The 15,967-nt window shown below is 37.3% G+C and overlaps 1 protein-coding gene across 5 annotated transcripts in view; it reads left to right on the top strand.

The window, feature by feature from the left end:
• pou6f2 (POU class 6 homeobox 2) overlaps positions 1-15,967 on the top strand; it is a 94,435-nt gene that overhangs the window by 39,402 nt on the left and 39,066 nt on the right. For all 5 annotated transcript variants that reach the window (XM_044104265.1, XM_044104270.1, XM_044104267.1 and 2 more), the window contains one exon: positions 14,410-14,744. In XM_044104265.1, coding sequence (XP_043960200.1) covers positions 14,410-14,744 — 335 coding nt within the window. The remainder of the gene's footprint in view (positions 1-14,409; positions 14,745-15,967) is intronic.

Here is a 15,967-nt window from a genome sequence, read left to right as displayed (position 1 = left end):
GACTCATGTTTTGTTTCTGCGTATGGTGGCAGTGTTATTCTGGTGCAGCATTGCCACAGGACAACACGCTTCCAAAGCATAGAAAAGAAAGAAACAGAGGAAAAAGAAAGGAGCAGGGCGACTCTCCATGGCACTGTGGAAGACAACAATAATATTGTTAATCAGATGTGGCTGTTTCTGCTGCTCCTCAGCAAACCCTGACATCTGCCCCCACTGGTAAACAGAGAGGGGGGCTTTTTGCAAACCTGCTTCCATAAACACACAATATACAAGACAGCCTGTGTGCATTACACACTGCCTGTCTGCACTGGGTGTACACAGAGAGCAGTGCATTTATTGCAAAGGGTTTTACTGGAGGAGACAATGAGCCATGAGTATTGTGAGAGTTAGGAGGGTGAAGTTGACAACAATTATAGGAATTATGGAATGCAATTGTTTGCTTTTTTCTCTGATTTCATACCCATAAAAAAAACATTTTATTCTTTTTTATGTCTTATCACTTTATTATAGTGGTTTAATGAGACATCCAACTCAAGAATATTACGTTCAGAAGAACGAAAAGATGCAATTTTAATTTGCATATAATATATGATAGATATCTCCGTCATATATCTGTTCCCCACCCAAAAAAACGGGGTACGAAATGTACATCAGAAAAGGTTCAGTACCAAATGGGACTATATTTATTTAATTTACATCCGTTTCCCAAAAGAAGACTGTCATATTATCAAACATGGACAGCATGCCAAATTACAGTAATGTTAATTCTGTCCCTTTGCTGTTTTGTACTATTTGTAATTTTGGTCGCTTCTTACTTATTGCTTTTAGTGCTTGAAAAATAGCAATACACCTCAGGATGTTTAATATCAACAATACATCAATTTGTATCCACCTTGCAGATGTTGTCAATAATTAAATTGGTACCAACCAAACTAGACTGGAGCCTACTGATTAGTCTAATTTTATAGCACATTTCAACTTCTGTAGCATGCTAAACTTGCTGCAGACATCAAGGAAAGCCATTTGAGCTTTAATGTACCATTTATAGTTTCCATTTTAGCAATATATTTTCTCACAACTTACATTCTTACATGTAGAGATAAAAACTTTCAACAATTATGTCATATCTAGAATTACAATTGCCATTCAAGATATATGTGGACCTTTGGTTTAAAGTGTCTCGCTGGCTATTAAATGTTCTAACCAGCCACTGCAGGTTGGCATAGATCAGAAATGAAGACGGCAGAGGGAAGCTTTGGAGAGACAGAAATTATATTCTGTGTGTAAATAAGATTCAGCATGAGCTCCCTTTTTTTTTTTTTTTACTAAAGAAGCAAGTTATAGAGAACGAATGTCATCTTAAATGACTTCTTTTGTAACCTGGTGCTATATAGAAACATAGAAATTACTTACAATAAACCAGGAGCGGGCCTTCTCCTAATAGGAAAATCGCTATTATAAACAAGCATAAAATCACTAAAACTATTCTACGATTCCTTAATAAAGTTATTTGATAGATTGCATATATGTGCAATACATGCAATCTATCAAATAGATTGCATGTATTGGCTATTAATCAGGCTATTAATTATGCCTGATTGTTATGCCTATAACAATCAGGCATAATTAATAGAGTTCATTATCCTGAGCCATTTTATTGTCGAATAGATTTACCAATGACCAAGTTCCAGCTAATGATAAGTATTTAATTCTGTATTAAAACACACATCGGTGTGTTGTCTTTATGATATTTCGGAGCCTGTAAAGTGCCTCCAGTAAATGGCTTGACCGCTTGACCCCAGAGTTGTTTTGTCAGAATTACATCCCACTTTTTGCTTTCCTCTTCCGGCCGCAGTGTTTCCAAATGATTTGCTTAAGGTCTGCCTCGTTGCTGTGGTGCCATCTAGAAGCTTTCAGCAACAATCTGTAGTCAAGCATTTTAACTGAGAATTGATTTGTGATTTACATGGTCAGTGAGGGGAAAATGAACTTATGAAATGTTGTAAATGAAATATTAGAACAAGGTGCAGTGGGAGGAGGCAGACAGAGATGGTAATCTTCTGGAACTGGAATTCCTGCCTGGCAGAACTGGGTGACATTTTACATTTATCTGTGTTCTGCATGAGCTGTAATGTTAATGGTAATTTTATGGGACTGAACCGAAATGAAAATGGTGTTATCACCAACTGCTTCAAATGTGAAATTGTGTAAAGGAGCACAGCTGCATCCTTTATTTCCTTTTCCTTGGTAATGTGAGTTATTGCATGATTTGTCATCTGAGGCTGAATGTGTGTATTCAGCTTTTTTTCATCAGCCCATTCTACTTTTAGCACCTTATAACTCTCACAACCCGGTGTTTTGATTTTAGTATAAATGATTTAAAGTATAGATTTGTTTTTAGAACATTTCTCACAACATTTTAACAGTTCTTTCCAATTTTATGTGTAATTATCCATATGATTTGATAAGTTAAATTTCAGACTTCGGAACACCTTTGAATAATAACTATAATGTAGGATTCACATTAATTCACCAAAATAAGATAGCTGAATAACTTTGTCTACTTAAGCTTGTGTTTTCTGGTTCAGTAATTTGAGCCCATTGCCTTTGCACATAGCTATCACATAGTTTTATTACTGCTCCTTGTCAATAGTTATAGGAATCCTATAAAATTCCTGTTCATAAATCAAATCTTGGTAAAGCTGTTGTCATAGATTTTTTTTATCTACTCATGTATGTTGGCATATTGAAAAATTAATAGATATAAACATAAGGAATGCAGCTGATTTTGTGGGTCTGTATGTGGATGCAGAGGTATTGCAGTGATGATAGCTATAGTGTGTGTATCTTGGGATCAGCAGTGTGGATTTCACAGTGCATAGTTGCATTAGGACAGGAATGGTTACTTTTGATGTGACATTTACTCATTTTCACTTCAGTTTGATTAAACAGCATTAATTCATAAGGTATGTTATTTCAAGGCATGAACACAAAGAAATAAACTTAATCATAGTTATCAAACAATGCTGTCAAATTCAGTTTAATTTCCTAAATGGTTAAAACCTTTTTATTTAAGGAAATGCAGCAGATCTCACTGTCTCATTTGTTTTTTGCTTTTAGTTATTTTTACATACACACACACACACACGCACACACCCACACACACACATATATATATATATATATATATATATATATATATATATATATATATATATATATATATATATATATATATATATCCTTCGTCTTACAGCTCTCATTCATATTTGCTTATAAAGATGATTTTAAAATTAACTTGTTGGAAGTCAGTATCTGTATTTTTTTTATGTAATCAATATATGTCCACTAGCATTTTTAATATTCTCATTTTTAAAATACCAGTATTAACCATTATAATGTAAACGAACATTATGTCAATATGGATCCATAATGGAGTTAATAATACAAGCAAATCCATGTTGCTTTACACTCTAATCAATACTTTCTACACAGCCCATATGTTTTAATTTTGCTCAATACCTTGTGCGCCTGGTGTTTCCTTTTCCTACTCTCGGTGTACAACATTTATGGATTTTCATAGAATTCATTCTTCTGTGTTTGAAAGACAAAAGAACCAAAGAAACGCAAAGAACAAACGCTGCAGTGAAGCTGTGGGAGTCTGGGAGGCAGCGTGGATCACACAGAGGTCACTTTTAAGCACAGCTCTCCAGTTCCCTGTTTGTGAAACCAAAGAGTCTGCGGTGACATTTGTCAGCAGATGGTATGGAACCGAACCTCTCTCCTGTGGGGATTCCTTAGCTGCCGCTAAAAGCCGTCTGTGGTTACTAATTGCTGACCAGAGCCTAATTACCTTAATTAATGGCCGAGGTTTCTAGGGGGCAGGTTTGCGGGGGCTTTTATCAGTATCAGTGCAGCTTAAAAGGTCCCACAGGAGGCCTGAAGAGCGTGTACGTCCCGTGGGTGCTATTTCTGGACTAACTGCAGACACATCACAGATGGATCCTGTGGCATCAGTACAGGAGAAGGATCTGTTACTTACAGATCAGAAGAAATCCTTACTAAGAAGGAGGAGGGGAGGAAAAACCTTTTCTTCTCCCTTCTCCCATTCACAAGGCCGCTTGCTGAATTACTCCAGTGTAATTCGCAGTGATAAAGTAGACTTAGCACCTTTTTCCACAGACCGTGGGGGGTTTTGTTCAGGGAGCTCTCACTGTGAAATTATCCTGGAGCTTTCATTTGCCAGCTGCAGTGAAATGGTTAAAAGACACAGAATATGAAAATAGGACTGATTCAACAAAATCCCACCAAAAAAAATGAAGAATAAAATCCCCCTCTCCACCTCGCTCTATTTTTTTCCTCCACCTCAACCCTCCCCCCGCCCTGTCAGGCACCTTGTCCGCATCCGAAGAAGGGCTTGTAAGTTTCGGAGCGCATACATTTCTTTTGATGATATATTGTCCCGGTGCAGAATTTCATTTACTGCCGCTGCCCCTTGCTGAACCTGTTGCTAGTCAGTGAGCACGATAAGCGTATAAGTAGCACGCCGCTTCATTCATCATACATCGTTCTGGGCTCTCAAATATCTCATATGCGATTCAGGAAGAAACTACTAAACCGGCACAAAAGGATCCCACCAGGATCAGCCGAGGGTCCATTAGACACTGTGTACAAAACACAGCGGGCAGGCTGTTCACACACACGCTCTCTTTGTTGCATCTGCAGAAATTATCCTTCATTTCACGGCCTACACGTTGTTTATGTAGCAGTGGGGGATTGCGTATCTGAAGTGCAGTGCTCATGTAGTACATAATTCCATTCACATCACATTTGAATGCATGCATTCTGAAATCTGTTTTTCTTTCCCCCCTCAGTCATAGTGGCTTGCTCTGTGTTGTATTAAACAGCATTAATAATCACAAGAGGCTCAGTGTCACTCAGAAGTCTCCACATCACTAAGGCAGACAGTGTTGTGCTGCCGGGCATGTTGTGCTGTGTGAAAGTGCTTACACGCTCCCTCAGACAACCAAAGGGAATAATTAAAGACAGAAGATGGAGGCAGAAGAATGGAAAGCAAATCCCATTGTTTGGGGTTATTTCATCCCACTGAATTTCTTTTTCTCACATTTCTTCCCAAATGCACTGTGAGAGTGTGTGTGCGTATATGTGTATGTGTGGTACATTATCAAAAGCATATGTAAGCGGAGCAGCACAGAACAAAAGGCCTGTGATGTCCCTCTCATACCCACATTGTCTTTTGATTATTCTACAATCATTTTATATATCTGTGCAAGAAGGGAAGGAAAGGAAGCCTTAATAACCCCATAATACTGAACACTATAGCTGCTCAAAAACCACATGCAAGATGTGTTTTAGACCATTTGAAGACAAGCTTGCTCAGTGCACTTTCACAACCCCGTTTTTTTAAAATCATAGTGTAATTCTTCAACTCTTCAATATCCAAGTTGCTACAAAAATAATCCACAATGAAATTCAAATTTGAGCTGAACCAGACTATTAGGGCAACTCCACGCCACTCCATTTCTAGCACAGTAAATGTAGCCGCTCAATCTCTCTCAGCTTTTACTGTCAGTCAGAGAGCACTCAGTCATCTCCGTGCATCAGGCTCGCAATATTGATTTTTCCACCCACTGAAACAGCCGCATGAACATAAATTTTGCATGAGGCTTTTACTCGTGGCCTCCGCTTTGGTCTGACGACACATGATGGGACCATGAACACACTGTAATAACCCGGTCTGTCCCGCCAGGCAGACAGGCCGTTTTAAAGAAAAAAACAGGGGAGTCCGACACCTTCTGGACTCTGAAGGACAAAAGCCGAAAGACTCCTCACTGAGTTTCTCAGAATTACAGACTGGTGATGTTGAAGTGCACTTGGGATGTGAGAAACTAAAAAACAACTAAAGAAAGTGGAAATTTGTTAACTTCTTTTATTGATTAAGAATGATAAAGTACTTAAAGTACTTGATAAAGTACTTTATATCCCAAAAGTTTGGAGGAGTCATCTGATTTGTGCAAAAAATGACTGTAGCTTCATTCATCCATCCATTGTTGACATTCATTTATCTTTGCAAGGTCACAGGGTCAATCGGGTGACAGGGGGGGTGCACCCCTAGACAGTTCATCAGATTTTTATTGCAACAACATAAAGATTAATGAAGTGTCATTATTCAAAATTTACATCTCACTGTAATTACAAAATATGTTAACTGGCTTATGACCATATGAGTCACAAAAACTAAACATTAATAACATTAAAGGGGGAAAAAACACAACCTTTATTTACAGGAGTTTAAAGAAATTAAAAGCAGGAAATGCACCAATAAATATTTGCTCATTTCTGCTCAAGTTTGAACCATTTGTAGTTTTGAGTCATTTATTAAGATTTTTCTATAGCTTAAAATAAAATTAAGAAAATAATAAATTATGGGAGTTTCTAATTTAAAAAATTAGAAACATGTTTTACACATTCTTCCTGGAGCAAAATTCTTAAAGAAAACCAATCTCCAGTTTGCTTGAGACCCCCAGGAACTTTGTCAGGAAGCCCCAGGAGCTTATGGGCCACACTTTGGAAATCAATATCAGAGCGTAAGCAACACCAAAAGGGCAACATCATCAAGTGCACAGAGATTTTCTTGTATGTGTAACAACTCCGTGGAGAGGATTTGATTCTTTGAAATGCTTCCCCTCGGAGTTGAATTCGACAACACTGCTTGATATTGCCCTGGATCCTACATCACATCGTGAAAGCATTATGTCTGAATCCCTACCAGTGAGTGGTTTACTCCCCATAGATAGGTAGATAGATAGGCTTCTTATTCTGATTTTGCTTTTTATAGACATTACTATAAATTAAATCTAAATGTGTTTATGTTGTGTCAGAGATACTCCAATTAAAATTTCTTGTCCCTTATAACAATCAGTCATAAAATTTCTGGCATTCGTTACGATTAAATATTACATTGCTGTTAATAAAATCAGTGGCATCTATGCACTTGAAGAGTGAGTAGCTTTAAAGGACAGTAAATTACCACAGTAGACCCACAAGTATAATAAATGATATTGGTAATAAATCATTTTTACACTTATTCACTCAACAATTACATTCAAGATGCTGCAGTAAGCTTTTTTGTTTTGTTCTTTTCAACAGTGACTTTATTCCATTTGGAGTTTTTGCAGGACAGTCTTATTATTCTGCACCAGCATGCTTAACTGGGCTTTTCTAATGTAGGAGAGAGCCTCACTTAAAAAGTCCATAGATTTATAATTTGTTCCTACGGATATATGTGATTCAACACATACAGCTACAGTCTTAAATCCCTAATTTAATCCTGAAGATTATGTTGTTATGCTGAGAATTTTTCTGTTGATCATTTTCATAGGTGCTAGCCTAGCGTTAGCCTGTTGTTGATAATTTGGCTCTTGTTATATGTCAATCCAGTTCCAGTAGTTGTGTGCTGACCTCATTTAAACAAAAATTAGTTCTCCTGACTAATAAGTATAACACTTGTGTGAACTTCCTGAAATTTAATGACTAGAGTTTCAGCTGTTCTGTTTTTTTCTCAAATTGATTAAAAAATGTCAACAAGAGAAGCCTTATCCATACAGAATAACATGTTCGAGACAAAAAAATGATACCACAAGATGAATGAACATGTCAACAAAGTTAGCGCGTCAGCTACTGCCAGCTCTAGCACCAAGAACATCACTGAATGCATTTGGCTTATGTGATCCCCAAAACAAAAACTGACAAACTGTTTTTGTACCACTATTCAAAACATGTTCCTAAAACCAAGCACACAGAAGGCACAATACCTCTGCTATCAAAATAATACATTCTAAAACAGTCTAAAATAAAGTTTGTCATTTATTATTTGCAGCTTACCACTTTGTTGATTTTGTCGTTTTGTTGACAAAAGAAACTGTGCATCAACTAAAGAAAGTTTTTTGGAAAATTCTTCTTGATAATGTTGTTCTTGAAGTGCTTCATGCAAACAAGGAGGATTTTCCCGACTGATGTGGCTTCATTTCCAAGAAAAATACCATTTAATCAGGCACTTGGAAGAGGCTCTGATGCTGATGGATCATGTAATGAATTGTGTGGGTAAATGCACGCAACAGCCGAACATGGTCTAGATCCAAGACTCTAGGACAAAAAAAAAAACTCTGCAGAAACTAAAAATGGTTTATTATCAGAATTGGTTAGCTGGATGTCCATGACCTTATTTAGCAGTTCCACAGCAAACACCATAAGCTCATAAATGTAATAGGGAATAGAGAAAACTACGAACTGAATATAAAGATGTTTAGACAACAGCGGGAGAGACTATATTCAACTTTTATACACTCTAGAGACTCATAGTACACAGTAAAATGTATTTAAGTATTAAAAAAGTGGATTTTGCATGATCTGACCTTTATAAAGGCAAGGAAAGCAATAGAATAAAACATTTTGTTTTTCCTACTGGGAAATTTTCCTCCCTCAGTGAGCGAGCAAATGACTTGCCCATAAACATTGCAACAATTAGATTTGTTAGATCAACAAAATAAAATGCCTGGCCTATAATATTGCTTTGCAAGTCAAGGACATGAAAACAGAGTGTAGTTTTTATTTTGGTTTTGAGAATTAAGTATCCATCATTTAAAAATGCTTTGATTTATCAAGTCACTTTTACTTAATAAATTATTTTCCAGTCTGATTACAGTAAAATGTTTGTGAATTTTAGAAGGGACAAAAAAAATCTGATTATTTTTAAGATTAAAAATAGTGGACCTCTGTACTAAAAGTTAACCCTGAACAAAAACACATGAGCACAGAAGCATTTTTTTTTCTCTCATTAGTGTGCCACTGCTCTGGTCTAGTCCACAGAGTATAAAATGACCTTCCTTTGACCAACTTCATAATTACCAGATCTCATAGAGTCTAAATCTCCTTATCTCCAGTGGAGTAATTATCAGTGTGACTCACTGAAAAGGCAATTGAGACACAGCTTTATGGACTCCTCAGCAGAACGTGAGGTAGAGCAGTAATGGGGAGCTTGTTTGTCCTTACTTACCTTTCTCGTTAGAGAATGACAGGCAAGACCTGAGCAGTTCCTAAAAATACAGGATGGGTCACTCAGTGCAATCCCAACGAATCCTCACACGCTTGACTGTAGCCTGATGGCCTCTTAATGTACATAGCTCTTATTTATTTATTCTTCTAAGTTGAGTTCTTCCATTCAAACAAGGCACTTTAAAAACATTTTGCCACTCCTATTTAAGATAATATTCATACTGAAAGAAGCGATGCAGAGTTGCTCTCAGTAATATTGCCTTTATGTGAGGTAAACATTTATGTATATGTATACCATAACAATCTAGAGGCTTTATTAAGTCCCATGAACCTAATATATTCATTCCAAGGTTTGTAAGCTATGCTTTCATTTTTGATGCCCAGATAGCTTGAATTCCTTTAAGATGAGAGGACTGTTTCTGTCCTTTTCTGACTCTTCGTCATAGAACATGGAATGTTTGCGATTTAACAAAATAAAATCAGTTAAAGTCTTTTTGTGCAGATGTAATTGATATGACATTGCAGTCATTCTTCATGCTGCAGTGGTCGAGATCTTCCAAAGACTACACGATGATAACCAAGAAGACCTTTCTCTTTAGAGAGATTATATATTAAACTGTTTGCTGCTTGTATATTTCAACTTTGAAACAAATGATCAGAAAAGCACTTTAGGATGATTATCATTTCTAAAGGGACCATAAATGTGACCTTTAATATGATCTGATATGACAGGGTCAGATAATAATAATCTTGAATGACCTTGACTTTGTGGAAGATTCATAATGTTTAAGTGCAGTGAAAATACTACAACTGGTCAACTGTTAACTACAGATTATCTTAAAAATAGCTTCTGCTTCAGAACTTCTTATTGGTGCTAAGCTAAATGGCTGTTTCACAGTTTTAATGAGTTGGAGCCACATTTTTGAAGGGTTGAGAAAATTCTCCAATGAGCAGAGATTCCTTACCAAACAGTTTCAAAAAATTCTGTTTGTGATCAGAATGTGAAAGTGAAGCATTATCAATGCTATTTTGTGAGTGTAAACTGTAAGGTGGGGCTGTGGCCAGCAGCTTATTTGGATTTAAAGTGACAAGAAGCCCTACAAGAATTTGCTCTGAACGAAACTCAAAATAGGCTGAACAGGCCAGACTAAAATCTCATTATTTTGTTTAAAAAATATATAATGAACATGCTTTGTATGCCAATAGAGCTATCCTAACCTATTCAAGCAATCATAATAGGTTGCCTGTAGTTACGGTATTGTTTAAGTGCAAAGTTGAAGAACACACAGTTTACTTGGACATCATTTTTCAAAGTAGTTGCATATTCAAAAATCCTGAATTCAAACCCACTTACCATCAAGTTATAACTAATTGAGGATAGTTGTGAACAGAGATGTAATGCACTGTAAGGGGAACAAAGAGCCGGGTGTGAATGAACCCCAGAGACTAAAGCGCTGTACCAGGATGGTTGGCAGGGATACTGAGATAGTGCTTGTAATGAGAGAGCCCCCCTTTCCACCATCTCACTTCTCAACCACACAGAAAACAAAAATAGCATTTTGTCTGACGAACGAGCCAGCTCTGACCTAGCCTTACCACCTTTGACAATCAGTCTCTTTCGTCCTACAGCACTTCAGAACCCGGGGCCAGGACAGTCAAAGATAACAGTTGATTTCTTCTGTGGCACTACAGGAAAAAAATAAGAGAGAGACGGCTGACAGTTCTTCAAAGCAGCAAGGTTGGAGGCCTTACACTTCTGTCTCAGCTGATTGTTGTTAAATATTTAAATGGAGCACAAAAAGCCACAGTTCAGGTTGTATCTGATCACGAAGCAGAGCGATCTCACCCTTTCCTCATTACAAGCATTAAATATGGCAAGTAGTGACAACAGCGAAAGAGAATCCCTTGCTCCTCCACCACCTCAGGCATGGTGACTAAGTGGGAGCGCCACTCGCAGTGCAGCACACGACTGCTGGTGAATATGAAACGCAACAAAGAGGCAGTGGGAGATATAATGAGCACTATAGGAACACAGCACCCTCTTGGCCTCTCTCCATTATAAGCGCAGCTCCAACTCTCATCCTCAGCTCTGTCTCTGCTGGAGGAAGAAGCACAAACAATTAGCTGAGACAAGCCGTTTGGATTATGTGCTCAAGCAGAGCAATCAGACGGACGCGGTTAAAAGAATGAGCTTCAGAATGCCAGTTGGCCAGTTAGGAAGGAGCGGAGGGTCAGTGGTCCTGACAGTCTTAACAAGATGACAGAATTTATAAAGCACTGCTGTTAAAGAATATAGTTACCTGCAGTGTAGCCCTGATAATAAGGCCACATGGGGCTTCTTCCATATTCCCTCTGTATTTGTTTTCTTTTGCTTCATATTCTTTTGTTGTGCCTCTTGTTCCTCAGCGTAATGGTTGGTGCCGCAGGAAATTCTTCAATCGTCTTTGATCTTCGTCTGGTTTCAATAATTTTCTGACAGAGATCTCATTTTGCCCCCCTTTTGTTTTTCTCCATCTTTGTTCTCTTTCACTCTATCTTTAAATGGAGGTCTCAACATTTTGTCGTGGCGAAGTTGCAAAGGAAGAGAGCGGGTCCTGTCAGCTCGGCCCAACATTTCAAGCGAGAATTGGACTCTTGCTGTTCGCACGGTTGATATATAATTCATGGTGGGGGTGTGAGAGAGGTGTCAATGTGTCAGGAGGTAGAAGAAATATAAAAGTGCACTGTTTACTGGCCGAGAGATGCCAGCTTCCTTTGGCTGAGCTTCTGCAGAGTGAGGAGAGATCTGATCTTCATCAAATGTTCATCCACGCCTGTCCTGGAGTAGAAGTGACCCCACTAATCAAAGACATGTCTGCTCTGATGTTTTATTCATCTTTTATGAGACAAGCTTACTTAAATTATTTAAGTGCATTGATTCTGTATGTATGCAATCTTGACTATGCACTGTCAAGGCTGCATTTATCAATAGATGTTAAGAAGCGCTCTTCAGAGCTATTGTTTCTTGCTCCATCTTTATTTTAAACTGCGAGACCTAGTTTTGAATGTTTGGGGTGTTTTTATGAATCTTTGGTTGAAGGAACGTTTTGTTCATCACAAAGGCTCTACTTTTTATTCAATCAAGGTTTCTGCACTGAGTTTTTTATTTTATTTTTTGTAAATTTGAATGTGAGGAATTTGCTGGTAAAGAAGGATAAAGCTCCACTAATAGAGGTCACAACATTTTATTGATTAGTTTTCAAGACAAGGTCATAAATTGTTCTATTTTGTAATTTTGGTTTCATTGTTTTACTGGGATAGTTTGAATCCTTTCAATCTTGTAGTTTCTATGAAAACTAAACTTCATCTTTTTATACTCATAGTAGATATCATTTTACTTTTTTGCTTAAATGTCCATTAATCTGGATAATAGTTATAGTAGAGGAGATTCAAGGTTTGTTGGAACGTTTCTGGTGAACTGAATGTAATTACAGAAATTTCAGTGGTAATATTGAGAAATATCAGATAACAGAGATAAGATTTGCTCTTATCCAAGTTTTTATTTTCTGAAATTCTTCATTCAATCATTTGTTCAATCCATCATACAGAAAACTTCAGAGAGATAAAGGTACAAAAACTGAGTCAATGTTTTGAACAGACTTTCAAAAACGGTGTGAAGGTCATCTCGGATGTTAGTAATGGTTATAGTTTCAGAGCTAAAACCTTCCCTAGACCTGTGTTTGCTTGCTTATTTTAATATCAACTCTATTAATGTGATACATAAAGAGATTGGTATCATTCCCTATGAAAGAGGAAAGAAGAAGTGGTTTTACCTTCAGTCATCTGTTAAGCTTGATTAAGAAAATCACAGTCGATATTATTGCAGCTTTTAGTAGTAGTGTTGCAATCTTATATTTTGTTCCCAATTTTAAATGCGGCTCTCTACAGTTTTCTTGTGATTTTAGAAATCCAGATAATGGAGAAGAAAATGCTCTAAAGTTTTTCGTGTGCCAGGTGTTAAGAGTGTCAATACAAACACACTTATGTTTCTTTTTGGCTAAAATTAAACATTAATGAATGTTTCTGCAGGAAAATACACACTTGTGATATTTTCTTTTTCTACATTTCAATGTCTCCACCACATTTACTGAGCTTTAGCATCTCAGCCACCAAACATTCACATCCAATGTGGGCATCGAGGGTAATAAAAAATCTGTTCAAGAGGCCAAATATGAAATTGGCATATGGAATTTGTATTCAGGAAATAATCAACTACTAAATATTGGCTCCACGCAGTCCTCTGCACAAGTTGCCACTGCTGTGATAACTGAGATTTGAGACATTGTACAGTTCTGCTTTTGTCTCTAACCTGATAAATAGTTTTAAATATTTTGCAGCTTTTTAAAACTCTTCTTATGTTTGTATATTCATTACATTCAGTAAAAGGCATATTAGATGGTGTGCATGCGATATTAGTCATTTGACTTGACTTGGTGAATACTTGAATATCTCTCCCTCGACTTGGTTGTTACATTGGAGTAGCTGTAATAAATTAGAAAATTAGCTTTACAGGTTCAGGATCATCTCACCTTATATATACCAAGAACTTTCAGGTTCTCTGCCATTTTCTGGATTCTTCTGAATTCTTTGAGCTGAGCTATTTGGGTACATCCAATGGCGTGTCAAGTCGCATTTTGACAAGACATTTACTTTAGAATATTTTAGATATGCTAGACAAAAAAAATCTACTATTAGGTGAACATTCTGCACAAAATGTGCACAAAATCTGCTCCAGAACTCAACACAAGGGTTAACCTTTTTTGGAAACCACTTCAAAATGTAAAGCACTGAAGTGAGTAAGTTAGTTTTTTACTGGAATGCTTTTATTGGATCCAATTAGTTAATGGGTTTATTTCTGAACTCTGTGAAAAGATGGATGTCTCTTTCTTATGAGGTTTTAAGCCATTAAAGCAAAGATTGTGTCATTCTCCATATAACAATGATGACTTTTGGCTCCAGAGAGAGCAGTTATATCAGTCAGGCTGAAGGGCTTTGTCCTCCAACTTGCTAAATTAAATTCACTCTCTCTCTCATGCAGGCTAAAAAAACCCTGGAGGACCTTGTTGTGGCTCCACGCAATTTACATGTGTCTCTCACTGTTCACCTTTTGTCATCCACACCTCCACATCTTTCTGAGGTGTCGGAATATTCCTCAAATAATGAGGTCTTCCTTTTTATGTGCTAAAACACTTGTTTTCAGGTTGTCAGTGTACAAGCTTATTTGAGTTTGTTGTGCTGTATGCGTGAAAGTTGGGATCTGACGCACAAATCAACCCGCTGTCCTTTCGTCAACAGCTACCTCATCACTGAACTCCCAGCTCCAGCACCTGCAGCAGCTCCAGCAGATGCAGCAGCATCACCAGCAGCAGCAGCAGCAGCAACAACAACAGCAGCAACAGCAGCAGCAGCAACACCATCATCATCACCAACAGACCCACTCCCACACCCAGAACCAGCTGCCAACCCAGCATCACATGACCCCACCCAGCCAGCAGCACACCTCTGTACCATCTCCAGGTTCCACCTGCTCCTCCACCTCTGGACACCCGCAGCAGTCCCCGCCTCACCGGCCGAACCAGTCGCCGGCTCGCAGCCTTCCCTCCCCTGTCACTCCGCCCATACCGCTGCCGGTGAGTCCTCATCCACTCACAGCTTGTGATTAACAGAAATCTGGCGTCACACTGTTTATGAGATTGGTCATGATGTGCACAAATCAGCTGTTTACTTGCATTTCTAAACTTTAGATGTGAATTATATTGTGAAATCGTTTTCATAAACTGATAAAAACAACATTGCCTGTTAATATCATGGCAGAAAAATCTGCCACAAACAGAAAGCTACATTCAACTTTTAACAGCATTGTTTCATTATTTAAATGCAACTTGCTGTTTTCGAAGCTACAAAGAACCCTGGTACTTGCTTTGATGCTTAGAACAAAACTAGGCATGTTTCAGGTTTCCTAAAAATCTAGAATTTATGTTTTATATTTTCTAGCTATTAATAATTACAGAAATAACTCTAAATATATCTGAATTTCTACAAAATAAATGCTCAAAGAAATTGAGTGATTTTCAGGTGAGAGATTTTTCAAAAAATTCTCATTGCAGTCACTGAAGAAACCTCTAATACGTTTTTGTTTTAGCTGAGTGTTTTTAATTTGCCACAACAGGGAGCAGTGCAGGCTCAATATACGTGACTAGTTTTAAAAAGTACTGCAGTTTTGATGATTTCCAAAACTGCATTATAGACCGGACACAATAATTTGTTGAAATAACAGTCTAATTGATTAGATAGCACAGGCAAGTAAATGCTACTGGTTGAATTATCAAGAGGTTCTATCAAAACAGAGAGGAAACATGCTAAAGTTAGCCTAACAAGTCTCTCTAGGATTTCCCGATTGTTTTTGTGATTTATTTATTTTTTTTTTTTGCATTCAAAGTTATTAATTTTTTTAATGCTACTTTAGAAATATTTTAGTATATTTTTTCCTCATTAAACTCCTTCCAAAATCTAGCAGATTGGACACACAAACATTTTTATTCTTTAAATAAGTTTGTGTTAAATAACTAATAATAGCTTGATTTAGATACTTGCTATATCAATAATAGACCTTAACTTGACATCCAGTAAAACTGAGGCAGTAAGAAATACAAATACAACACTGAACCCAATATTTTTGAAATTGTTTGCATGAAATTTGCAATACAGTCAGATTTATGCATTAGCTTAAAAAAATGGAAGGATCTGTTGATTTTGTGTGAATTTCCATAATCACAGAATTGATTCAAAGACGGAAGCAACTGCCTAGTGTGAAACAAGCTGCATACAGCAAAATATTGTCATTAGGAATAAG

This window comes from Gambusia affinis, linkage group LG21 (assembly GCF_019740435.1).
Source record: "Gambusia affinis linkage group LG21, SWU_Gaff_1.0, whole genome shotgun sequence".
NCBI classification, from domain to species: domain Eukaryota; kingdom Metazoa; phylum Chordata; class Actinopteri; order Cyprinodontiformes; family Poeciliidae; genus Gambusia; species Gambusia affinis.
Note: the sequence above shows the minus strand (reverse complement) of the source record. Positions and strands in the feature narration are given on the sequence as shown.